The 27,578-nt window shown below is 39.8% G+C and overlaps 1 protein-coding gene across 41 annotated transcripts in view; it reads right to left on the minus strand.

Annotated features, from left to right (window-relative positions):
* C2cd5 (C2 calcium dependent domain containing 5) overlaps positions 1-27,578 on the minus strand; it is a 146,144-nt gene that overhangs the window by 85,038 nt on the left and 33,528 nt on the right. For 26 of the 41 annotated variants that reach the window (XR_008214172.1, XR_008214173.1, XM_052719071.1 and 23 more), the window contains 5 exons: positions 19,707-19,815; positions 17,247-17,312; positions 8,204-8,318; positions 5,662-5,757; positions 1,274-1,465 (listed from right to left, as the gene is read on the minus strand). Coding sequence is in view for 39 of the 41 variants with exons in the window: in XM_052719071.1 (XP_052575031.1) it covers positions 1,274-1,465; positions 5,662-5,757; positions 8,204-8,318; positions 17,247-17,312; positions 19,707-19,815 (578 nt within the window). In the remaining 2 variants the exon portion in view is untranslated. The remainder of the gene's footprint in view (positions 1-1,273; positions 1,466-5,661; positions 5,758-8,203; positions 8,319-17,246; positions 17,313-19,706; positions 19,816-27,578) is intronic. The other 15 variants (XM_052719061.1, XM_052719070.1, XM_052719072.1 and 12 more) reach the window with 1 other exon arrangement.

Genomic DNA, 27,578 nt, shown 5'->3' on the forward strand with positions numbered 1-27,578 from the left:
GGGGGAACAGCCCCCACACTTATTTACCAGAAACTCTTGAGGAATGAGGGATAAGAGACTTAGTCAGAAATAGAGAGGGAGAAACAAAGAAAAACACAGGATAGACTCAGGTGGGCCTGGATCCTTATCCCCAGCCCAGAACTTTATTCCAAAGGTCTATTTATAACAATGCCAAGGGGTGGAGCAAAAGACCCCCCCCCCCCGCTAGTTAGACCCTTATAAACACCTGGTACCTGGGTTCATGGTCCAATCAACCTCCCATGCAGTCCTGCTGGACACAGCCACTAGGAAAACTAGTGGGCTCCAACAATACTTAAAGCTCTTTGCTTTAAGTGTCACACTGTAGGATGTCCTATTCTAATGCTGAACAGCTGAGTGCCACGTGAAACAGTATGGAACACAATTCTAAAAAAAAAAAAAACTAAACACCTAGTTCCAAAAAATATCAGAGGTCTCTAAAGCAGTTGATGTTTAGCCACATTCCAAGCCAGTAGAAAAGTTAATGCATGCATATAGTAGAAGCTTGTACAACAAAATTGTAGAATATTATTTTAAGATGTATTACATTTGTTTGTGCTGTGGAACGTTTTTTTAGTGATGCAAAGATGTGTTGCATTCTTTTATGCTGCACTTGTTTAACTCTGTGACACTGTGTATCTTTGCCTGTTAAAACACCTGGTGATCTAATAAAGAGCTGAACAATAGTGAGGCAGGAGAAAAGGACAGGCAGGGCTGGTAGGCAGAGAGAATAAACAGAGGAGAAATCTGGAAGAAAGAAGAAAGAACAAGAGAACAAATGGATGATATCAGGGACCAGCCACCCAGCCAGCCACGGAGTAAGGGTGAAAGTAAGATTTACAGAAGTAAGAAAAGGAAAAGGCCCAGAGGCAAAAGGTAGATGGGAAAATTTAAGTTAAAAGCTTGCTAAAACAAGCCAAGCTAAGGCCGGGCATTTATAATTAAGAATAAGCCTCCATGTATATTTACTTGGGAGCTGGGTGGTGAGCCCCCAACAAACCAAAAGAACTAAAGAGCCAGAAGAGTAAAAAGCAAAAACAACCAATAACACAGAATTGAAACATTAAAGAAGTTCTTGAGTGTTATAGAGAGTGCTTTTTTGTCAGCTGTATAAGGGCTAAAGACAAAGTTCAAATAGAATTGCCCAGTTGGTCCAGGATCAACATGTCAGATACAACAGATATTGTACAATAGGTTTATGACTCTGTACCTCATGGTTTTTCAGAGACATCAGATACAGTTTTCACAAACATACCTTGCCTGAATAAGACAACCTTTTCCAACAACGACTGCATCAGTGGGCAGGTCTATTGTTGTAAAGAGAACATCAGGAACTTTTTGTTTCCTGCAGTTGTAACAATATGTGAGATGAGCTGGAAACGGCATGTTTAGTTCATCATATGGTATATGGCAGAATCCACAGCCCACAGGCAAATTTTCTTCAATCCTATGTAAATATATTTAGAAAATAATTAGGCACTCTACTCAAGATCCAATACCTAGTCATCCTTAAAAAAAAAAAAAAAAAAAGAAAGAAAAAATAGCAAACAAGTGTCATAGAGCATTTCTAAAATATCTATGACATTTAAACAGTATATAATATCTGTGTATAAACCCATACAACTTATACCAGAGCAGTGGGAATACTGCTGTGACTGATAAATTGCTAGCAACCATGAAATCAGAGCTATTACTAGTCCTCTAAGGAAAAAAGAGTCATGTTACACTAATCCTGTTTGCTCATTTGCCACAATGTGACAGAGATGACTTCTCATGCAAAAATTAGGCGAGTGAATATTATAAAAACAGAAGGATCGACAGAAAGGGTAGCATTTCCCTAATGGTTAGTAAATACAAACACACACCAAACAAACAAAGAATAACAACTCTTGGTTGCCCACAGGAACTGAATGGTAAGATATTACTGAAGACACCATATGCTTTGGTTGCAGGACACATAGATACCAAGCTAGAACTGACCTGCAAACCTTTACCCACCCTGCCAACCAGCTCACAGAGTACTAAGTGATATTCAGGCTTCTGGAGGAAAGTGTTACCCAGTAGTGGAGCCTGTGAATTACAACACCAAAATTTCAGGCAAAATGTGGTACAATTGTGGCAAGACTACCATTAGTAACCAACTGCTTTCTGATTGGATTTGAAGCCCACTCCATAAGAAAGAACTCATACCTAGTACTAGTCAGGAGCCCATGGCTGGAGAGGTCATAGAGTCAATTGAGGAACCTACTGTTGTCTTGCTAAATGGACATGGTGTCAAACAGCCTTCTAGACACTTACATTTACATCCATAAACTAATACTGATCTTAGCCTCGTTCAGAGAAGCTTCTATCTGCAGTGGGAAGTGGTTAATGCAGAGACTCATACATGGTAAAAGTGCTGAGAATAAGTGTCTCAATGTTGAGTGCTCAGCCCTAAACAAAACATCTGTAAAACCAACCCCCACTGTGGTCAGGGAGCATTGCAGAAGGGCGGAAAGAATTACGAACACAGGAGGCTGGGGAGGAGTTCTGTGAAACACTGTCTTCTGTAAATGACATGACCATTTACTCATGAACACACAGCCGCTGTAGTTACCTACACAAGATCTGCATAAAATAGGGACCACTAATATCCCATCGTGCTTGAGGGAGGAGACCCTGAGACCCAGTCCTGCTTGAGGCTACTGATATATAGATAGTTAATGGCTGCTGAGGGAGGAAGAACTGTCTTCCGTGGAGTGGTCATTGGTATGTCGTCCGTGCTCCAGTAATTAACTTCCAACCCACGTTCCTAGAGGCAACCCTAATTAAATTCACTGGGACAGCGAAAGACATGAAGCAGAGGGGACCTGTTGGGGACAAGAGGTGTTCCAGTGGGAGCAAGAGGGTGATGAGAGATGGTAACGGATGACAAAATGACCATAATACACTAAATACATGTGCGAAATTACCAAAGAACAAAACATAAGAATTATGGGAAATTTTTAACAACAAAAAAAGTGTCTGAAAAGAAAAAACAGTGTTAGAAAAAGGTATACACTAAGATTTCTTATTTTTAGTAACTATTTTAACATTCCTAAAAGGCCAAAAGACCTACTTCATATGACATACATATAAAAAATTAACCCACAACCACCCCATTCACTGCAAGCGGTTCATAAACAATGTGACTCCACACCACTTACTTAACCCATCACAGCCTCTTCTATAAAACCAGAGTGACTATTTTGAAATGTTTTTTGGGGTTTTCTTGTAAAATTAAGAAAGCTACAACTAAATATACCTACCCTGCAAACATAATCTCCTCCTGACAGATGCAAATCCAAGTCTATTTAACCTGAATCAGCTGGGATACCACATCAGCCTGCTAAGCCACAATTGACCTCTTCTTTGAATTACCACTTATTTGAACTCAGGAGGATGACTTAAGTAGAACCATTTTTAATTAAGCACTCTGCACAGATTTGAGTATCTACAGCAAAATCACCAATCACAAAAATCAGAGCAGTATAATTTATAAAAAACATTTGAAACAAGAAGTATAGAAAGAATGTTCTCTGAATACTGAGATTAAGGGAATCATTTTTCTTTTTTTTCTTTTTTTTAAAGATTTATTTATTTATTATGTACACAGAGAAGGGTGTCAGATCTCATTACAGATGGTTGTGAGCCACCATGTGGGTGCTGGGAATTGAACTCAGGACCTCTGGAAGAGCTGTCAGTGTTCTTAACCTCTGAGCCATCTCTCCAGCTCTCATTTTTCTTTCTACTCTGATGTTCTCCAAATTATGTCTAGTATGCACTAATAATCCCATGAGTGTGAAGGGGATCTGGTTAGAGTAGTCAGCAGTAAAGGGAGTTGCCACCCAGTCTGACCACTTGAGTTTGATCCTTGGGACCCACACGGTGGAAGGAAAGAGCTCACAACACATACAAGTTGTCCTCTGACTACTACCCACATGGCATGGCATGTGTGCAACCACACACACACACACACACACACACACACACGCACGCACGCACGCACGCGCGTGCGCACGCACACAATAGATGTTTTAAAAATATTTTATTAGCATTTGCTATACCCTTCTAAACCACAAAACAAATACCAAGGACGTTTTGGAAAACTTATCAAATTAGGTTTCTAAGACACTGAGGATGTAGCTCAGTGGCAAAGCACTTGCTGAACATAACAAAATCCTAAATTCAACCACCAGTCATCTTCTACCTTACTCAAGAATGCAGTTAGATGGAGATGTCCCTGAGGCACAGCAGACTGTAGCCTGCCCAGCAAGCATATGTCCTGGTTCATTCCTCCGCCCAGGAGCTACACTATGCATCAGGCAAATCCCTCAGTAGTATAGTCCAATTTCTGAACAATGTCCCCGACTTTGAAGGCTCTAGAATATAGAATGGCCAATATCCATTCAAAAGACACTAACTAAAGTCCTCTTCTTTACCAATGCTAGCATATCATTCTACATTATTTCCTCTTGCAAAGTTATACTTAATTGGAACATAGAGGACTTTCGTATTTTTTTCCTTAATTTATATAATTAAGTTATTTTTATCACAGTAGATGCCAATATTAAGCTAATAATTCTAATATATTTAAATATATTTATTTACATACACATTGGATAGTTTCATCTGTTGATAAAAACATTTTTTTTTGTTTTTTTTTTGTTTTTCGAGACAGGGTTTCTCTGTGTAGCTTTGCGCCTTTCCTGGAACTCGCTTTGGAGACCAGGCTGGCCTCGAACTCACAGAGATCCGCCTGGCTCTGCCTCCCGAGTGCTGGGATTAAAGGCGTGCGCCACCACCGTCCGGCTGATAAAAACATTTTTTACATTCATAGACACTAACAGTTTAAAGGTTACAATAATTCAGTAAGTTAAAAGTAAGCTAATTTTACCTAACACTTTCATTTTCCATTTCACATGTATTAAAGTTATTTTTCATGAAGCTTTTAAGCAGTTTAGCACAATACAGTAAATGCTTTTCTTGTTTTGTGAAAGAGGAATTTATGAAAATGAATTCTGTTTGTGAGGTCGAGACAAAAAGAGGAAAAGAAAAGTAAAAGGAATTAAAAGGGTATCCTTGCGATCCTTCTGCTGTTAGTCCCACATGGACTTCATCCAGACACCAAAGACGATGTGTAAGGCAGAATGTTGTGGGATATTCGTGCACTGTGCGAAAATGTATTTCTGTGATTGGTGTAAAAAAAGCTGAAGGCCAAAAACTAGGAAGAAGTTAGGTGGGACTTCCAGGGACAGAGAGGACTCTGGGAACAAGAAGGGAAGAGACACCGGGAGACAAGGAGAGGAAACAGGAGGTGTAAGATAGAAGAGAGGTAATGCCACATGATAGAATGTAGATTAATATTAAATGGATTAATTAAAGTTATAAGAGCTAGTTAGAAACAACCTAAGCTATAGGCTGAGCTTCCATAATTAATAAGAAGTCTCTGTGTAGTTATCTGTAGGCTAGCTACAAGGGTAGAATCCTGAACATCTATTACTAAGTGCCTGGTACTGGCTATGACACTCCCCAACTATCGGCCAATTACACAGAAAACTCTCCCAAGCTGAGACATTGAAGAGTCCACCTCTCCCTTCTGCTTAGGAAAGAAGTTGTGACAACCTCTGATCCAAAGAGCCCTCCACAGTGCCTTCCTGCAGAAACCGCGGGTTCAGTACAGCTGCCGTGCCAGATGCCGATAAAATACAGACTTCTTCACTAGAAAAGAGAGAGAGAAACACAGGTTAACATTCCCAACAATAAACCTTCAGAAAACACTACATATCAAGAGTGACAAATTGAGTCCAAGTCAGACAGTCCCATATGTTAGATAGTACCTGAAGACTACGCCCCTAAACCTAGGGCAGAAACATAAGCAAAGCACATTATCAAATGCAGAGGGCAAAAATTGCCACAAATTAAAAATTGAAAAAGATAAATTAACAGTAATAGCTTCCTGAAAGATTAAATAGTTCATACTGTAAATCTAGTAACAAGCTACCAAACTATATTACTCTAAAAGTCTCTAAAGCTTTATTAAAATTATTCTAAAAGTACAACTATGAAAATTATCTGTAGTGCTATAGTTTCATCTGAATGAGAATCACAAAAGTATCTAAAACAGTACCCAAAATATATTATATGAAACAAAGTGTATCATTCATATATGTGTGTATGTATATATATGTATGTATGTATATATATACATATATATGACAGAAAACTTATTTTAAAAGGAATTCTTTAAAAATTGCCTGTCTTAAAAGCAAAAATAATTAGGCAATAACAGATGTAACTGCTGAGTGGTATCACCCACAGCAAACTTTACCAGGATGGTCTTCAGCTACTCTGAATCTTCCCTCCCGCACGCTCCACATGCGCGTGTGCTCTCTAGAATCCACACGTGCATCTTCTCTGCATTTGTGTCATTCATGTTCATTCTCCACGGCTTAGTGCAAGCGTCAGTCATCACTGACACTTTTAAATGACAGTACACTCATATTCCATTTCCACTAACTTTCCTACCCTATTTCAGACTTCTGGTCCTCTGGGATCCTGAAGCAGCCTGGGATATCAACAATAAAACTTACTTCTCCAACAGAATTTAAATTTCATGGCAAAAATCATGTCTTAACCATCAAATCCTTCAGACATAAAAGCATATGGCACTAAACAAGGCAGTACTTCCTACTAGGGAGCAAGGTGGATCAGTTACACTAAGTCAGTAGTTAACAAGAGCAGAAAAGCTACTACAGAGGCTGGAGAGATGACTCAGTAGTTAAGAGCACTTGGTGCTCTTGCAGAGGACCCAGGTATGATCCCCAGTACCCAAAGGGTAGCTCACAATCACCTATAACTCCTGTTCCAGGGCATCCAACAGGCACACACATAGTATATATACATGCATGCAGGCAAAACATTCCTACACATAAAGAAATAAATCTTAAAAAAGAAAAAAAAATCTACTCTGTGGTAATAGAAAGGTTTAAAGGTAGAATTGTGGCCTGAAACAGCAAAAAACACAAAATAATAAATAGCATAGCTTAGTAATATTCGTATTTACTGCAGGCTAATGACTTTTCTCTGACAGTAATGATCAACACATGAGCAGAGAGGCTGGTGGGAAGAACTATGCAGAGCGGAGTGCAGAAGAAAGACAGCACAGGGTCAAATGGCTCTTAATCACCACAATTATCAACTTTCTACAAGGGCATGAAGATGGGGCTCAAGGATGGTAAAATAACCAAAACCAAAGAAAAATATATGTGCCTAAGACAACAGGGTCAAAACTGAGTAGAAAGGAGCAAGTGGTAATGGTGGGAAAACATTAGGTTCTAATCTGAGAGTAAAATTTCATAATTTCAAATTTTTAAAATGGTTTCAATGGATCCATCAACAAGTCCAAAACATACTCAAAAGTGGCAATAGAAGACTTAACAACAAGAAAGGCTGATTCTAGCTGCAAGGAGGGAGAGCTGACACGTGACCAGGGCAGAAGGACAACTGGAGACAGGAAGCCATCAGCAGAGAGCATGGCTCTGGGCACAGAGGAGAGACGGTGCAGGTGAAAGGTAGGAAGAAAAGAACCCAAAGTACAAAAGCCCCTCCCCAACTTAGCAGTTAGGTAGGAGTGTTTCACTAGCAAGAAAGTGTCCCATTCCAGCTTATGAATGAAAGCACAGTGGCTTTGCTTTTTTTCTTTATAGAAGGTCTAGGTAGCTCTTGGCTGGCCTGGAATTCACTATGTTGCCCAGGCTGGCCTCAAACTCACTGAGAGACCTCTGCCCTCCCAAGTGCTGGGATTAAGGCTGCCTGAAGACTAACTAGAGACAGTTGGCAATTCATTTACAAGACACCTACAGCTCCCTCCAAATGTCCCACTGGAAGGAGTCAGCAGAATCAGCAACTGAAGTGCCACAGGCCACGGACTACTAAGAAGGTGTGCCAGTTATACACTCGTATGACCCTTCAAAGCTCAGAACACAGTTTGTATCCTCATCATTTACAGAGATCAGGTGTGCAGGAGGCACCTAGAACCTCACTGGATACACTCAAGGCCCAGCTGGCCCCCCAACTGTGCTCCTCTTCTCAGACCTGCATCACATCTCTCCCCGCTCACAAGACAAGCCAATCACAGTGTCAGGAAATCCAAGCAGCCATTTACCAGATGCTAGTTGACTCGCTGTAGCCCACTACAGCATGGCAGCCTAAGGCTTTAGCATGTGACTTTATCTCTTGTCTGATTTCTGCCCACCATGCATCTCGAGTTTCTGGTTCATCTGAAAAATAAAGTTTAAGTCAATTGACCACTCCACAGCACATGATACATTAACAAGACATGTCTGCAGTAAGCCTGACTCTGGAGAGGAAGTACCGCCCCATACTTTACACTTCCCCTTTGTGAAAGTGCCGATTTCACACAAGAATCAAGATGGAGCTCTGCAACTTGACTGCTAGGACAGCCCACTCTGCTCTACTAGCTTTACTACTTCAAGGGACACTTGCAGGGCATGTGTTTCAGTAGAACGACATATATTTTAAGAGCTATAACTTCAAATGGAGGACTCAACTTTCCAGATTCCAATCTGGTTTATTTGTTTGACTGATTTTGGGGACAGCATCTCATATAGCTCAGGCTGGATTCAAACTTACTAAGTAGCTGAGGATAACCTTGATCTGATCCTTCTGCCTCCACCTTCTGAATGCTAGGGTCACAGGCATGCGCCATCACACCAGCTCAGATAATAAACTGAGAGGCACGTTGTGTCTCATTTCACTGAATGAATAACTTATATGTCCTATCCATAAATCTGATTTAAATTATGATTTCATATTCTATCACCTACTTTTATAATTCACTACATTCTGAGTTCTTCCCAAGGTAGAGATTCACCAATATTTATAAATGGTATAAAAACTTTATTTGCCATTCTTTCATAAAGATGTAAGTCCTAGGGCAGAATAAAAGGGTATAAAAGGACAAGCTAATCTAAAAAGAAAAAAATTGAGGGGGGTCAGAAAAAGAAAGTACATTTAAAAGGTTAACACAAATAATTTGGTTGATAAGGGAAGGGAAAATTTCAAACACATAATTACAAACTCCATACATGGCCTGTGACTTCCAAAGTAGATGATGGGCATGGTGACCTGTGCCTGAAGTTGTGACTACTTGGGAAGCTGGACCCATGAGTTTAAAACTAGCCTGGTCAACAAACTAGGGTTTCTGTCTCTACCGTAACAAAGACTGCTTAGGGACTAGGGATAAGCTAAGTGGTACGGCCAGCATGTAGAGGCATTGAGTTCACCCCAGTCACAGGGAACTCTAACATCCCTTGTAATGGGGCAGTATAGATGGAGGAGTGGCCACATGCTTCTTAATCACCTGCATTTTGCAAGTAAGTAAGCACTGCAAGTGAAACCCAGTCTCCACGGCAAAGGTGTGAGACTCAAAAGTGGACTGTAACAACGAGTGTATCCTGACTGGTTTCTTCGTGTGGTCACCGCCCATGTGGGAGGACTCTGAAAGCTTAACTAGAGTACAAAATGCTAAGCTCTCACTGTACATTTGTATACAAAAGGTGCTACTAGTACAGAAAACCAAGCAAATACCACTTTCTATTTTTACAAAGCCGTTACATCAAATTCTCAGCAGAGTTTTTCAAAATAAATAAAGTGGAAGTATACTCACTGGTAGAGTAGAGAAGAGAGAAAGGAAGGAAAGGTTAAGAAGTGTGTTAGAACTCACATCCCTGTGATGAGTGTGTCTCCTCCGCAAGGAAGGGACAGCAAGGGGAGAGATGAGGAGGTAAATGTCAGCCAGCTCTTGATTAAGTCTGGGGTTAGAGACAGAGCTACCCTAAAACTTTCCTTCAGAGGAAAAGGAAGAAGTGCAGACTTGAGGAAACTGGGGAAAGATGAAAGTACAAGATAAAGGAAAGAAGAAAGAACAGCCGGGCTCCGTCTCATACTATGAACTGAGAGCCACAGAAACATTCAGGTGGCCATCTGCATCGCCAGCCATTACAAACCTGCTCTCACATTCCTGGCTGAAATGAAAACACTGAGAGTCTGTACTTACTTCAGCAAGCAAGAGACACATGCCTGTTTGGTGTTTGCTTTGTTTGAGATAGGACTTGCCTAAGTAGCCTCAAACTCACTATAGAGAACAAACTGCTGGAACTTGCTGCAATTCTCCTGTCTCAGCCACCCCAGTGCTAGGATTACTCCTGGCTGGACATGTGTGCTTGTATGTTAATTTAAACATCCATGTAACCTTATCCTTCCCAAAAGGAAATTATAGCAGAGAACAAACTATTACCTATGTAGTGTTCTCATCTATCAAATTATTTATATTTCTAAGAAAATAAGTATCACAAATACAAATAATTTTGTCTAGGAAATAATTGTTTTGCTAAAACACTGTATCAAATAAGTCAGTCTTTTCTCAAACTCATGAATGGAATTTGCTATTTACTTTTTGAATCACTATAGAAGTTTGGACTCTTTTCTAAGGCAATTATCGTATGCCGTGTAAAAAAACAGTTTTCTCACAGTAGACTCACCTTATCTGTACCACGAGTAACACATGGTAGATTCCCTGTTTTTAAAAAAGGGTTTTATAGGCAGCAATCTACAACATCATTTTAAAAATAATGAAATGGAGGGAGCTAGTTATTTTAAGCTTGAAATGCATTTGTTTAGAAATGCCCAGCATGTTGAAATGGAGAAATATTAACAGTTCCCTTGAGGTATGTGTAACCATGTAGAATACAGTTACTGCACATCACACTTACCTGGGTATAACATAAAACAACAGATAGTTAAACCAAAGCCATGGAAGAAAAAGTGGCTGATTACACTTTGAAGAGAGCAGGAGCGAGAGCGAGCTGACTGAGCGCAAGTGCAGCATTCATACCCCTCAGGCAAGCTCACAAGCAGCCTTCGTTTTGACACAGCCACACAAGTGCATGAGATGCCAGTACTATAATTAGCAAAGTATTGACGAGTGTAAAAAGCTACTTATATGACATGGGCACCAAGGAAGCAAATGGCATGTGTCCACACTCTGGAAAATGTTCCATTTGGTTTGGGCTAAAGCAAAAGCTAAGGAACAAAGGGTTTGCGAAGCAGATTTGGCAAACAGGAGCCAGGAACGGTGATGTTTTGGCGCATGCTCGGGTCAGGTGACAGCATGGACTGAAAACTATGGCAGCTCACTGAAATGGTCACAGAAAGGAATGGCCCTAGACTCTAGGTGAGAGCAAGGCAAGCATACAGGAGGAGCACTTCATCAGTAGTCACTCTGGCAACCATGGCCACTATACTGTAAGCAAGAGCAAGGGATGAAAGTTATTTGACTGCAGAAAAATTCAGACTAATCAGTTTATTTAGTACTCAGAAAGAGTCTATTTATCTTTAAAACCTGCACTACAATCATGGTAAAAATGAACCACAGACTCAGAGTATTTATAGTTAGTATGATCTTATTATCAATAAAAAAATCAGCTATATCACACTATTTAATCTCTATAAAGGACTCTTTTAAAGTTTAATAATTACTAACTAAATTTTAATAGGAAACACACTATTGAACCTATTTATTTTATTCACTGTACCAAAGCATAAATCTGACATTCTATCATACTTTTATAAACAGCAAAACAGAGTCTGGCTTAAAAATTATCCATGTAGTACATGGATACTATTTATTAGTCATTTTAGGAAAATACAGCTGAGATGTGAACTCATTTAACAAGCATTCCAAAGGTAATAAGAAAATGATTTCCACATAAAATGCCATATTCCTAATATCTATACAATTATTTTTAATTAAAAACATTTTTAGGAAAAATTCAATTTTAACTGTTATACAAATTATATTTCACACTATTTTTAAGCTTCTTTTCTATGGGTCAAACTTACACAGATTATACAACTCTCTGAACATCTCCTTTCAGCAGCTGACAGGCACGAGGCTGTATTCCAGCACACCGCTAGTTCTCAGCGTGGTACCACTGGGGCTGGCAGCAGAACCCACCCTTTTCTACTGGTGCTTTTCGAGAGCATGGTCACAGCTTGATATCTTGCCATCTTTGTGTTTCAGAAGTGTGGGTGGAACTACTGAGGATTTTTAAATGCCAATGTGTATCTCTGGAAGTACAGACATGATCAGCTCAACAGAGAAGGCCTTTACTAAACTCAGCCCTTTAGTGATTTTAGGCAATTACATATTCACAACTAAGACATATCTGCCTATCCAAAGTGTTAAAAATCAGTTCTGTTTAGAGCTATTCAACATAGTTTTTTTTTGTTTGTTTGTTTTTTGCTGAAACAAGGCTCAACATGTAGCCCAAACGAGCCTCAAACTCACAACCCTGACTCAGCTTCAAACGTACCATGATTATGAGTATGAGCCACCACATCCAGCTCAACCCAACTTAAAAATGACCAGGAGATAAAGGTGTTGGGCTGGATCAAGCAAAGGCTGACTATGACCACCTCTAGCTGCTGAGGTATATAGAGAAGCTGCATTCCCAAACACTGGAAAGTGACCTCCCCTGGAGTAACAGAAATTAAAGAGTTCAGCTTCAACAGAGTACACAGCCTCAAACTGGGTAGGGATTAGAACCAGACTGAGAAAAAGATCCTCACTGCACTAGAAATGGTATGTAGGGAGAGAGAGAACATCAAAGCCTAGATGTCAGTGTGGTAGCTGACATATAAGCCATGCTGCATCTAACTGAACACTGCTACTTTTCAAAGCTAGACATAATTCCCTGTTACCTAAACCTCACTGACTATATATTATGTAACAGGTGCATACAGCAGGCATGCCACACATGCTGCTGCTAGGACTTCTTGGCCTTACCACTTCCTGAAAACTGACTACAGTTGAGAATCAAAAGCTGTCTACATCTACCTTCTCACCTGAGCCTCGGTGCCCCAGAAAAGAACAGCTGAGGCCTTCAGCAGAATTCACACTCCCGGGGAGCCTGCATGACTTCTAACTAATGACTTAGCGTTCTAAAACTAACCAAACCATTCATGAACAGGATGCTAACCTGGCTTAATGATGTCCCTGGGTGTCAATGCAGTGCTCAAATCTCATGAGCGTGCCACAAGCATTCACTAACGGTTTCCAGAGTGTTTAAGGTTTGTTAAAACAAAACAAACCAACAAAATGATGAACAAATTCAGATGTTATTTCCTTACACATCAGCTGACTCACATTTGTTTTGTTTTGTTTTTAGACTAGGTCTCTCTACATAGCCATGGCTGTTGTAGAACTCACTCTGTAGACCAGGCTGGCCTGGAACTCAGAGACCTACCTGCCTCTACCTCCCAAGTGCTGGAATTAAAGGTGTGCACCACTACACCCAGCTGGTCACATTTTTTACAATTAAATATTTTGTAAAGTAGTAAATTTATTTTTCAAGTTTTTAACTGAATTTTTACTCCCAAAATGAGCTTTCTAAAAAAATATGATTGTGATGAACAAAAAAGCAGCATTTTCTAATTCAAACCACTAAAGCTTACCTTATAATTCAAGTCTATTATGATTGAAGAAAAAAATAAATATATGTCCTAAAATTCATGATTCATCTAAAAATATTCTTAAAACTTCAAAAAATTCTCAAAACCAAAAACAGCAATCTCCTTTTAAACAATTTGTTTTTCCTAACTCTGGACATAAGACATCAAATCAAAAATACTGTGTGAAGATAACACCCTCCCCTTGCCTGAGAGCTGACAGGCACCTGTTCTACATGCCACATGTACAAGCAAACCCTGATGACTTCATGCTCCAAGTATGCTCCATCCATGGTTAAGATGTAGGTCCCAAAGCCAGGTCACTTAGGCTCCAATTGTGGCTCTGCTGCCTTCTACTGATCCCTTAAGGAAACTACTGTTTTGCTTTGCTCACCCACAGAATAGGATTAGAGTCTCCCTCAAAGATCTCTTGAGACTCAAATAACTTGCTATTTGTAAAGCACTCAGATGGGGTCTGGCATGTAGCAAAATCCTCAAGACTCTCTGGCTTGTCTCTAGGTCTGTGGAGAGGCAGTGTCTGCCAGGACGACCAAAAGGCATGTTATTATTATCTCATGACCATGATATCTCATGGCAGCCCAGAGTGTCAAGGAAGAGCAGTAACATCTCAGCCTCCTTTCCAGCTGCTAATATCCACTCCACCCCCTACCCCCAACCCGTGTCCTACTTTTCTCAAATTCTGTTCCCAGAACAGAAAAATCAGGAAACAAAAGGTAACATCATAATATGTTCTCAGGTTCATGAGAAGGGTTCACTTCTTCCTAGTGCATAAAAATGCCCCATCACTGTGGTTAACTTGGGACAAGATGGCTAAGACAAAAGCAAAGGGCAGGAGGCTAAGGCAGACCCTTTGTACTCTGTGAAGTAACTATCAGACCATCAGAGGAGCACTGGCTAAGACTGACTCAAATGCTGGAGGTTTAGAACAGCAGATTATGCATTCATACAGGGTTAAGTATCTTACTGAAAGAGAAACTTATGAAAACCTGATAGATAACCTTCAAACATGAGCTTAAGAATTAGCACAGCCCCCAACACGTTAGTCATGCCTGTTTCCACTCTGTATAACACACAACACAATAACACACTTAATACTTTTCTATCATCTAAGAACACAAGTTTCATAAAGACTGGGTAACTGGCAATCTTTGTCCTCTAGTGCCTAACTGTATAGTACAAAATAAATACCAATTCAGTCATGTATCACTCAATGATAGAGACACGTGTTCTGAGAAATGCCACACTGGCCAGTGTTCACCACTGTGAAAACATCATGGTATGCAATGGAACACCTAATGCAGCCAATCTCAAGGCAAAATGATCTTATGGGACAATCATGATGCATGATCCATGACCAAAAAGTCATTATGCAGCACCACATTGTAAATGCTGTGTGGCGTATTTTTCATCCTGTAAGATTTCTGAACTAAGAAAGTCTAGTAACTAATAAGTGTTTCTCATTCAGAATTCTCTTTTCTCTTGCTCTTCGATGACTGTTATCAAACTGACTGAGGCCTCACATTATTTATGGTGTCAAAGAACTCAATAAATAAAGTAGGAATAATTTTGAAATTAAAACAGTATTGACAATTATTATTCTTACTAATGGGAGTCAATTCTTTGTTTGGATTTTTTGTTTGTTTGTTTGTTGTTTTTTTAACTTTTATGTATGGGTGTTTGCCTGCATTTATGGTTGCACCATGTACATGCAAGTACCCCCATGGAGGCCAGAAGAGGGTACTGGGTCCCCTGGAATTAGAGTTAAAGACAGCTGTGAGCTGCCATGTGAGTGCTAGGAATTAAACACGAGTCCTGTGGATGAACAGACAGTGTTCTTAACTACTTGAGTCATCCTTCCAGACTTAAATGTGGTCAATTTGTGACATTTTGACATTATGGGATAACAATAGCAAAATATATCCAAATTACAGAGGATATATAAAAATTATTTGAATATATTTACCAAACACACACATTTTATTCAGAATTATCGAATTGTTTTTTCTAAATTAATATCAAAATCAGCCTTATTTCTAAATGTAACTTTTCTAAGGCCTGGATCATAGGATGGTACTACGAACATATTAAACTAAATGCATTATCTTTATACTCGAGCTGTTCTGTTATTTGTTTGGTTCATTCTTCTGAGAACAGTCTCACATCATAGCTTAGGCTGGCCCTGGAACTACCTACACAGCCCAGTCTGCCCCTCTCATCCACCCCTGCTACCCCTCCATGTGGCTCCACAGCCACTTCTCTTTTGCACACTTCCCATCGGACATTACATTCAGTGATGGCAAGATATACTGCTTCCTCAACCATGTCTATCCTTGCCAAACTGTTGCTCTGTTTGCCTGAGACAGTACCCTTGTGTCCCAAGGATTTAATTTCTGCCCTTTCCTTTTATAAAACTTTTCTGTCATCTGAACAACACCTATCACACCCTAAAAGTGGCTGATCTGACAAGACTTCACTTCCTTAAGTTGTTAGCAGTCAATATCATTTTTATATACAACCTATTTTTTAATTGTTCTAAGCGAACTGTGTATTGGAATATATTCTTACTTTATAAAACAAATCTAATAGGGTATATTTCATTTTCTCACTAAAAATCAATCAACAAAACATAATCATTTTGATTTTAGTGAATGTCAGCACAATGGAAAAGCCTGTCTAGAAACAGAGGTAACTTCCTTAAAGAGTCAGAAATTAGGATCACTCTACATTTGCACAGGCTTAGAAGCCAGATCATGAACATGACTCACTCCTACTCAAACAATACACAGCAGAGCTTTTATCTTTGACTCCTGCATACAAAGAATACTGAAAGGAAAGCGTTACCTAAAATGCTGAGCCCTTTGATACTTTTGCTTCACTATAAAATACGCTGACACAAAGAACTGAAAACATTCTTTAAATACCAGCTTTAGCATTTAATTAAAATAGTTCCAAATTTAATCTCAAAAATAATTTTAGATATTTATATTAGTAAGAAAATATGTTTTTATCAAAAATAAACTAATTGGCATTTCTAAAACACATCATCAGCTGTAAAGTTTTCTTTTTTTTTTAATTGCTACAGACTATATTCCAATTACTTATAAAGAGAAATTGGAATGTCATGTGGAAGGAGGAAAGCTTAGAGATGTTGATCTCTCTGGAAAATCTGTCCTGCTATGAAATTTTAGAACACTTCTAGCATTATATATGAAAATGCTAAGAGTCATATTTCCTGGTAATTTATAAAACAGTAAAAATTCTCTATTAAATCTGATCATGCAGTTTAAACATGCTTTAAGGTTTATCAGGCTGGTTGTCTAATGTATTTAACAAATGCTGCTTGATGGTAAAGCTAATGCCTGTATCACTTACCAGATATGAAAACACTGGCCAAAACTCATAAATAGAATTTAATTATATTCCGAAAGTTAGTCACATAAGCAAAGTCATTCATAATTTATGATATGGTTTTGATGTGCTTTAACTCATGTATTTTTATACTTGCATTTCTATGCAAATTACAAGTTGTGACATAACTATTACAGAATGCATCCATGTAACTGAATTGATCTATTTAATCTAGAACATCTCTAAAACCTCACTGAGCTGCCATAATTTCTGTCAGCATATGTAATACTGAATGACCAGTAAAATACCTGAATTGAAACTATTCCAGTCTAGCAGTTTGTAAGATCTTGTGTTACCCATAATTCCGACAAAGGCTGAGTTCAAAACAGCAAATTAGTTGATCAGTTTTAGGTGCAGAATAGTAGGAATAAAAGAAAAAAAAAAACTACAAACAAGAACACAATTGACAACAGCACTTGACAGGAACTGGAAGACAGACAGCAGAGTTAATAAGAAATAGAGACAGGAAAGGCAGGAGAAGCAAGCTACAGTCACCTACAATTAACTGTCATTTGGTCCCCTGGGTACTCGGAAACCACCCCGTCTTTCTGTTTATGCTTCTACTTGCCTGGTATTTAACAAAGGAAGGAGCGCTAAGAACTCAGAAGTCATCACCAAGAGAACTAATGGCAATGTGTTTGTTTTGTTTTGTTGTTTTGTTTTTGTTTTTTACGAGACAGGGTTACTCTATGTAACAGCTCTGGCTGTCCTGGAACTCACTCTGCAGACCAGGCTGGCCTCGAACTCACAGAGATCTGCCTGCCTCTGCCTCCCGAGTGCTGGGATTAAAGGCGTATGCCACCACCACCTGGCTGGGGCAATGGTTTTAAAATAAGATTGTTTCCCTTTTCCACTGAAAATGAAATTCAAATGTCTCACATTCACTAGTTAAAAACTAAGCACAGCAGCAGTGCCCATCCCACTACAGCATCACTGTGATACATCCAATCCAGGGCTTCACGGAGGGTTACCATCGGCTTTTCTCAACAAATTCTATCTTTGTAACAGAAAAATTACTCGAGGGGCTTAGAGAAGCTGTTAGGTAAATGTTCTGTTTTAGTGCATAATATATACATAAAAGAATCCAAAGAGAGTTTATTTTAAATCAAAGTAAGATATTGGGACCATTAGAATTACACTTGGTAAGTATTAGACTAAAAACAAGGCAAACTGAAAATATAACTCTATACTATTTCATAGTATTTGCATACAGGTATATGCACTTGAACTTCTGAGAATAATCCATTAATAATAACTGAGGCTTCCCATGCATTATGGACAGCTATTCGAAGAGAGAGGAGGAGAAAACTGGTGAGCAGCTAGTTACACCATACAAAATTCATTCTAAGAGGACACTCTCTCTCCTGGGTTCTCAGGTTTCTAGTATGGCTGGAATGAATTGGTGAGTATGATAAACTCTCAAGAAGATTTTGTAAATGTAAGTAACATTTTGAGATAATTATCTTCATTTAAAGCTAATTTTAAATAACTTATTTGGAAGCAACAAAATGAAAGAAGACATCAATTGAATACACTTCTAAACTGCTTTGGACAGTATCATGTCAATGAGTGCCATCAAAACATCAGTCAGTCATCCATGGAAAGCACAGTGACTGTCAGGTTTCATAGCCTGGTCTTTCCTTATACTTCTTGGAACTGAATTTGCTACAGAAAGTTAGAATTTCATGTGCTACATGGTAGCAGTCTGACTGCCCTCTAAGTGCTACAAGGGTGGACAATACAGTAAGAAAAATGAGATCTTACACTGACCATAAAAGTGAGAAAGGGGGCAATAAACCAAACTGAAACAAAATACTGGAGCTGAGATGATGTATTTGCTCACTTTAGAGCTAAATAAACATGAGTAGCATTGCCTTTCTGAAGTCACATTTGCAGTTAAAAGAATTCTATTCTTCTCAGGTAAAATCAAATCACAGAGCACCAATTAAATTTAATTGTAAAGAATAGTTAATGCTCTGTTATACTCAAAAGCACTATCCATAATATTTTCCAACCTAATCATTTTCAGAGCATTCTTTTCTTCTTTTCCTACATGTCACAAAGAAGTTGCTGGAAGTGACGAATTAATGGCTTCTAAAATATGCAAAAGTACAGATGCCAACATTACTTCAGGTTTATGGTGCTTGAGCAAATGTCTGGGCATGAAATACAACTACCTAGGGAGCTACCATTATTGATGATGCTTGTTGTAGAGTGAGAAAATTCACCTGGGGGTTCTAACCCAAGGCCCTAAAGTGCCAGGACCTGGCTGCCTGCCTTCTGTGTCATTCACATACTGTTCTTTAAAGACATGAGCTACTGCTCCTCCTTGTTTGGCCATACGGGCAAGTGAAAAACATAAACAACTTCATGTAATGGCCATGAAGGCCAAACCATAAAAAACCTTTAACTCCTTAAAGCAAATATAAAGCTAACCCAAACATTAATTAATGAGCCCCTCAAAATGACAGCCTAGCCAGAAATAAATCAAAATGTGCTCATTTGTTATACATTAAAAATAACTAATGTACCCTTCTTAGTTTACTTTTAACTGCAATTACTGAAAATATTTCAAAATAACATGTGCCAGTTTATAATCTGTTTTCATGTCTCTTCAGGTTAAATTTGCTTTCAATATTCATCAAAATCAATTTTTACAACCACACCTCAAGTAAAAGCAGTAAAATCAAACTTATCAGAAAACATACCAGGATTGTGGATCCGATCTAAAAGCTTCACAGAGCGTGCACTAACCACACCACCGACATGCACGAGGAGTCCAGGAGGAAAGGCCGTCAAGGTGAGGAAGGGGAATTCCTGGTGAAGACAAGGGCAGAACAGATGAGACCAAACAGACAGTAGAAGGCTCTGCTCATGCAGATCCTAACCCAGGAAATGCATGGCCTGAAAAAAATACACTGCACCTGCTTTTTCCTTAAAATTTCCCAGACGATCACAGCTCCAAATCTGTTCCCCTACATCTGAGGTGGCATTCAGAATCCAGCAGCCTTATCAGTTCTGAGTTGGGGGAAATGTTCAAAACACACTCTTCTCTCTTCTCAAACTCTACTCCAACACCATTTCCCAATGGCACAGGGCTGGACAGCCTGGCAACCCATATGCCTTTCTCAGGAACAATGTCTCTCACATGCAGGCACACAGGCTATTGGCAAGTATTTATTCCTAAGGCCTGCATGTAACAAGAGGCCTAGAAAAAGGAAGTGTGGGACACGGAGTGAAAGGACAGGCAGTCTGGAGAGCAAGAAAGAGAAAGTAAACAGCTAGGTGACGTGAGAGCCAATCTGTGTGGCCAGGAGCAAAAGGAGCCACATACTGTATGTTAAGCAGAGGAAAGAAGCACACGGTGGAGTCAGGGAACACACAATCCTGCAGGCTCTCCAAGCTGTGGCTCCCCTTCTGCCATCAGGATGACAAGAAGAACTCAAAAGAAAGTGAAACGATAGGGAACTCACTCAAAGAGCACCAGCAGGAAAGGGGATGTCTGTGGGTGCCCAAACACGGGCCATGTACCATGGAAAAAGTGGATGCAAGGAAGAGGTGACGGCTACCTGACCTGCCTGGCTGTGAGATGAATGCAGCTCTCTTCACCAGAGGTCACTAACCAACAGCCCTGACCACTTTCAACATAATAAGAGCTGGAAAACAGCCCAACAAACCCTCAAAGGACTGCAAGTATTAAGGTTCATGCACTGTATTCCCAAGGCATCTCCACAGGGGATGCTCACACTGGTAGAAAGTAGCTACAGATGCTAAAAATACTTGTCATTCTAAAATTCATCATTATTGAATTTTCTAGGTCACAGCAGACTAAATGCAACAAATAAAAAGAAAGAGCAACTACTAAAAACAGGCACATATAAAAGCAGCAAGACGACCGACTGGCTGCTTGAAGCATGGAATTACAAGACTGCTGAAGCACAATGCATAAGGCAGAGCAACTTGCAATTTTCAGCACAAAGGAACAGTCCTGCACACCTGCATAAACATAAAAAGTGCACATGGGTGTGCATATACATAAACACATTAAAATCCAGTCAAAACTCAGAAGTGATCTTTACTTTAACAAGGGCCAGAACTGCTACACTGTATAAGAAGGGTAAAAAGCCAATCCATAGAATTGTTTATGTTTGACCTAGACTGAAACATGGAAGTGAATATTAGGAAATATATGGCTAAAGGTATATAATATTTTTTGTCAAAAATGTATCCTTATTTTCATCTGAACTTTTATACCTTAAATTTTAAATTAGACATGTATAAGTGGCTAATGTTATTAAAATGTAGTAAATTAGGTCCATTTTTTTTTTCAATTTTAGGAACACTTACTTTTTGTTTTGTTTTGTTTTGTTTTTTGTTTTTCGAGACAGGGTTTCTCTGTGTAGATTTGCGCCTTTTCCTGGATCTCGCTCTGTAGACCAGGCTGGCCTCGAACTCACAAAGATCTGCCTGCCTCTACCTCCCAAGTGCTGGGATTAAAGGCGTGCGCCACCACCGCCCGGCGGAACACTTACATTTTAAAAGTTCTTAAAATATCTAAGTTATATGATGGTCTCAAAGAATAAAATGTACTTTATACTTATTCTTTATACATCCATCTTTTAAATATTAAGACAAGAACCACTGTAAAAAGAAAAAAAAATGTTTGTAAGCTAAATGGAAAACATGACTTCCAGCCCTGGGGACAGCAACGCAGTATAGAGTCTGCCTAGCTGTGTGCAGGGTCCAAGGTGTGATCACCTCTCTAAAAGAGATGGAGAGACAAGTAAGAGGGAAGAAAGAGGGGGAAGTGGAGGGGGAGGCAGATCAGGGGACTTGATAAAGGATAAGCTAGGAAGTTTCATACTAAAACCAGTCAGAGCAGAAAAACACAATGGCTGCTTCAAGAGGTGCCAGCTTGCTCTGCTGATGGAGTCTCTCTTACACAGCCCCTGTCCATCCAGCCAGCACACTGATTCACTTTAAAATATAAGATTTAATCAACAATAGGCAAAAACTATCAGAATCATTTGGGCCAAGTCCATCTGCAAAGTATTCTCCAACTAAAGAAGTTACTGCTGTTACTGACAGCAAGTAAAACATGGCCATCTCCGCCGGGCGGTGGTGGCGCACGCCTTTAATCCCAGCACTTGGGAGGCAGAGCCAGGCGGATCTCTGTGAGTTCGAGGCCAGCCTGGGCTACCAAGTGAGTTCCAGGAAAGGCGCAAAGCTACACAGAGAAACCCTGTCTCGAAAAAAAAACCAAAAAAAAAAAAAAAAACATGGCCATCTCCACATCGCACGAGACTGCTGGCACATGCTGACCTATGCCTGGGCCTATGTAAAGTGCAGAAAATGACTTTCAAAACTGCCCCAACCAAAAGAGAGGTGCCATTATACCTCCACATTTTAGAAAGCAGAGCACGGCAGGGCCTTCTATTCCTGTCCTCCTTAGCAGTAAACCTTAACACCCACATTAGTTCTTCTCATTAAACATCATTCAGAACTTGGTTTAAGTTACAGCCTGTGCATTACACCTGCTGAATTTATAGAGTTGCTCTTTTCTTCCCCAAGATCAGTCCAAGCATGCTATGCTTTCAATGTCTGAATGTCAGTTTGAGAAACAAGAAAAAGACACACTCTCTAGAAAGTCCATTAATGTTTAAAGTATCCTTTCCTGTTGTCCCCAGACCTATTTTACTTGTTGACCTTTGATATAAGCTAAGAGCATGAATTATAAGAATATTTGATAGTGTGTCTTTAAAGAAAGGTAGTTGAAAAATCAATAAAACATAGCAGAAGTATTATTTTCAGTAGATTTACATGGAGTTTTTCTTTAAGATATATAAATAGCTCAATTTTTATATCAACTCTTTTGTCATCCCCAGAGCACAGAGTGAATTTCTAAAGCTGGAGAGATGGCTCAGGAGTTAAGAGCAGTCGCTGCTCCAGAGGATCCAGATTTGGTTCCGAGCACCCATGTCAATCAGCTCACACCACCTATAACTCCATGTCCAGGGGACTCAATGCCTTCTGTTGGCCTCTGCATGCATTCAAACACACATGAGCATACACATACAGACACATGCACATCTTTAAACATAGAAATACATCTTAAAAAACAACCCAGCACCATGCTAGATCCCTGAAATGATTTATCATACAATTTTATCCTACTTACTAATAAGGAGATCTTAATTCACTATAAATCCACTTTTTATCCATGTTTCCCAAAAGTATGTTCCTTGGGAATAGGTAATAACTGGGCTTCTTTCCTTTCCTTTTTCCCCATGTAGTCCAGGCTGGTCTTGAACTCAGAACCCATAAGCCCCAGATTCTAAGTGCTGGGACTGTAGGTATATGCCTCAGCATCCAACTCCAGCTTTTTTTACTGAGGAAAAACACACAACTAAAAACCTATGTGAATACTTTTAAAACCAATTATTTTTAATGCTCTTAGTATATCCTCACACAGATGTTTTCATACACACCTGCACACACTTCTGCAGAGAACTTACTGTACTGCTGCATGCCTTTTCCCTAAACAAAAGTGACATCAACAGCAGCCAGAGGCGACTGGAAAAGCCAAAGACACTGCTGCTTTTTCTGCTTCTTCTGAACTTGGGGGAATGCAAGGGACTACTACTGCATATGGGAATGGTACAGATGCAAAACCATAACACGTCAGGTTTTACAAAGTTATACACAAAACTATAGTTCTCAATTACCTTTGCTTTTAATCCTATGAAGACTGTCTACTAACATATGCCTGTAAGACGAATTGCTAAATGGTCTTATAAATGAAATAAAAACCGGAGCCAGGTTTTGGGGTGAACACTGAAAGATCAGAGAAACAGAACAAGCTACAGACAACCTCACCTCGCCAATTCCTCAGCTGATCTTGTTTCCTCAAACTGGAAGCCTCTGTGTTCTCATCTGAATGGATCTCAGCTGAACTGCTGCTAAAAGCCTAAAAGCTTAACAAACTTAGTTCCTGGTCCTCACACCTTATATACCTTTCTGCTACCTGCCATCACTTCCTGAGATTAAAGGTGTGTGTCACCACCATGCCTGGTGGTTTCCAGTGTGGCTTTGAACTCACAGAGATCCAGATGGATCTCTGCCTCTGGAATGCTAGGATTAAAGGCATATGTTACCACTGCCTGACCTCTACGTTTAATATAGTGGCTATTCTGTTCTCTGACCTGCAGATAAGTTTATTGGGGTACATAATATATCAACCACATTTCCCCTTTTTTTGTTTAAAATAAAAAAGTTATAGTATATGCCCAATGTGCTGACGTGTCCAAGATTTTAAACTCTTTAAAAGCACATCAGAGGCCATCGAGACGGCCTAGTGGGTAAAGACACTGGCTGCCAAGCCTGACGACCTGAGGTCAACTGACCACATGAAGTAGAGAAGCCACTCCCATGAATTATTCTAGGGTCTCCATATGTGCACCACAGCATTTATGCACCCACAAACTTCCCTCTGCCCACACAAAATAAATTTTAAAATGTAATAAAATGCCCAATGTGTTTGTGTACGCCTATAACCCAGTTTGAGAGGTAGAGATCATTCTTAACTACATAGTACGTTTGAAGCCATGCTCTGCTACATGACACTGTATCTCAAAACAAAAAAAGCATATTAGAAAATACAAATCTGAGCCAGGCACACACCTTTAGTCCCAGCACTCAGGAGGCAGATGATTTCTATGAGTTCAAGGCCAGGCTGGTCTACAGAGCAAGTTCCAGAACAGCCAAGGCTACACAGAGAAACTCTTTCTCAAAAAGAAAAAGAAAAAGAGGAAGGAAGGAAGGAAGGAAGGAAGGAAGGAAGGAAGGAAGGAAGGAAGGAAGGAAGAAAACAAACATAAATCTGGCCAAATTCTGTAGCACACACCTATAATACCAGCATTTAATCGGTAAAGGCATGGGCTGGGCATGGTGGTGCACGCCTTTAATCCTAGCACTTGGGAGGCAGAGGCAGGCAGATATCTGTGAGTCCAAGGTCAGCCTGATCTACATAGTGAATCCCAGGACAGTCAGGACTATGTGGAAAGACCTGGTCTCAAAAAACCTAAATCAATCAATCAATCAATCAATAAATAAATAAAATAGCAACAAAAACAAAAAAGAGGCAGAGGCAGGAGTTAAAGGTGACCCTTGGGTACACAGCTGGCTCAGGCCAACCTAGACTACATGAGACCCTGTCTTAAAAAAAAAAAAAAAAAATCCTCTGCATGTTTTCACTCAACTGACTTTCCTATCTCCAAACCCTCAGATGCTCTGATGGGCGTACACAACACAGACTAACCAGAGAAACCAAGAAAATGTAAAGGGGCCATAGATGTGGGGCAGCGAGAGGGGAGTTTGCAGGTAATACAAAGTAAGAAACATTAAAAAATGGGGAGTGGACTCCAACTACAAAAGAATGGAGCTCAAACATACGGTGAAGAAGGGAGGCAAATAATACCAGGGCTATGATTCCTTGAAGGTTGTTTGATAAACCTTCAATGAATCATTTTGTAGTTACTTAAAATTATAAGCAATACATATGTGTATATATGGGTACACACACACACACAAAACAGCTTAAAGGAAGTTAGGCCACTTGGACTAACAACACTCCTCTATAAGAACTATAGACTAACAAAAATTCCAGTACCAGACATGAGAAACCTCCTTTCAAATGGTTGGTCAGGGTAGTCCAAGGGACTCCTAAAACAACAAACTATAAACGTAGACTTTTGCTGTCTTTCAGAGATCAAGGGTGGGCCCCTAGTGCTGAAGATACCACAGATTAAGGACACAAGACTCATAATTTGAGCTGCACCTGACCTGAAAGTTTCTTTTTCCTGCAATCAAACCTCCATGGTACCAGAGAATAGTATGCAAGCTATCAAAAGACAGATGGGATTGAACAGCCCTACCCAGCTGCAACACCTGGGAACCATGACAATGAACAACATGCAAGATATCCTAAAGGTTCAACAGGAACACTCACATGTTGGTGGTAATCACAGCTGTTGAAGTGGACTTAAAGCCCACTCAACAGAAAGGATATCATTCCTGACTCATAAGCTTCCTAGCTAGTGAGGTCATGGACACTAGAAAAGACTCTGCCACATTACTAACCCAGCATAATTCCTCACTACATTATAAATCTTATCCTTAGACACACAGGTAAGTGTATAAGGACACACCACCACTCTTCAGCAATGAAGCCTCTCTTTACAGCAAATGAAGACTATCACAGAAAACTACAGCTGGACACAAGGAAGGGATCAATGGATCTGAGGATCCCAGCCCCAACAGAAACATCTACATCACAGCTCCTGCATCTATGGCTGAGAGAAGCTCTCGGAAAATGGAGAAGAAAGACTGTAAGAGCCAGAATCCCAAGAAGTCTGCTGTAAAACATTCTCTCCTAGAAATGGCTACATAAACAAGCCAGAACAATGGCAGTATCAATGGACATGCCAATGCAGAAGGGGTAATCTCATGGAGTCCCACCCCTAGACAAAGAACTACAAGCTACTAATGACTATTCAGAGAAGGATTAGCTTCTCTCAGGGATGAGTCAAATTATTGGTTGTCTAATGCAGAGTGGTCAGCGCTGAAACCATATGCATACAAACAACAAAAACAGACTTAGCAGGTTGTACTTACATATTTTTGCATATAAATAGATATATGCATGTATGTAATAATAATTTTTAAAAAGAGGCTATTAACTTGAGAATGGGTGGATATGGGAGGAGCTGGACCGAGAAATGGGAGGGAGGAAAGTGATGAAATTCTATTTCAATTTAAAACATATTTTAAAGAAACACACACACAACTTTTACTTAGGCATTGTAATCCCAGCATTTGCAAGGTTAAAGCAGTACGATTATGAGTTCTGAGCTACATAGTGAGATCCCTGTTAGCCTGGGCTACAGATTAGATACCACCTCAAAAAACAAAAACAAAACAAAAAAGTCCACAAATTTATCTAAACCCAATCCAAAATTATTTGAATGTCTCCCATGAAATGGCTGTAAAGGTCTGTGGCACAGACAGTAAAGTCACCAGCACGTCACACAGCCACATTGCCAGTCCACCATCTCATAAACCAAGCTTTTCTCTTTATGTGAATTCTAAAACAGCAATTAGATTAAAAAAAAAAAAAATGGGATAAGGCAAAGATAAAACCATTCTGGCCTAAAACATGATGAACAAACACGCACACCTCCACTCTGACCCTGTTCTCCATACTTTAATCTTCAGCTCTGACTGTGGTGGTGGTGGTGGTGGTGGTGGTGGTGGTGGTGGTGGTGGTGGTCGGTGTGCTGCCAAGGCAGGAGTAGGTGAAGAGCAAATGCAGTTTAATGGGGCACAAAACAAAGAACTGAGGGCTAAGGACACAGCTCAGTGGGAAGGTGCTTGCCCAGCATGTACAAGGCCCTGGGGCTCAATCCCAAGTACTGCACGAAAACAAGAGACCTGGGTAGAGCTCAACTCATTACTACACTTCAGCTCTGCTCACCTCACCCTTGTCTAAAAGGTAAACAGGACATAAACAGCTACTTGCAGCA

This window comes from Peromyscus californicus, unplaced genomic scaffold (assembly GCF_007827085.1).
Source record: "Peromyscus californicus insignis strain IS unplaced genomic scaffold, ASM782708v3 Scaffold_6__1_contigs__length_162567912, whole genome shotgun sequence".
NCBI lineage: Eukaryota > Metazoa > Chordata > Mammalia > Rodentia > Cricetidae > Peromyscus > Peromyscus californicus.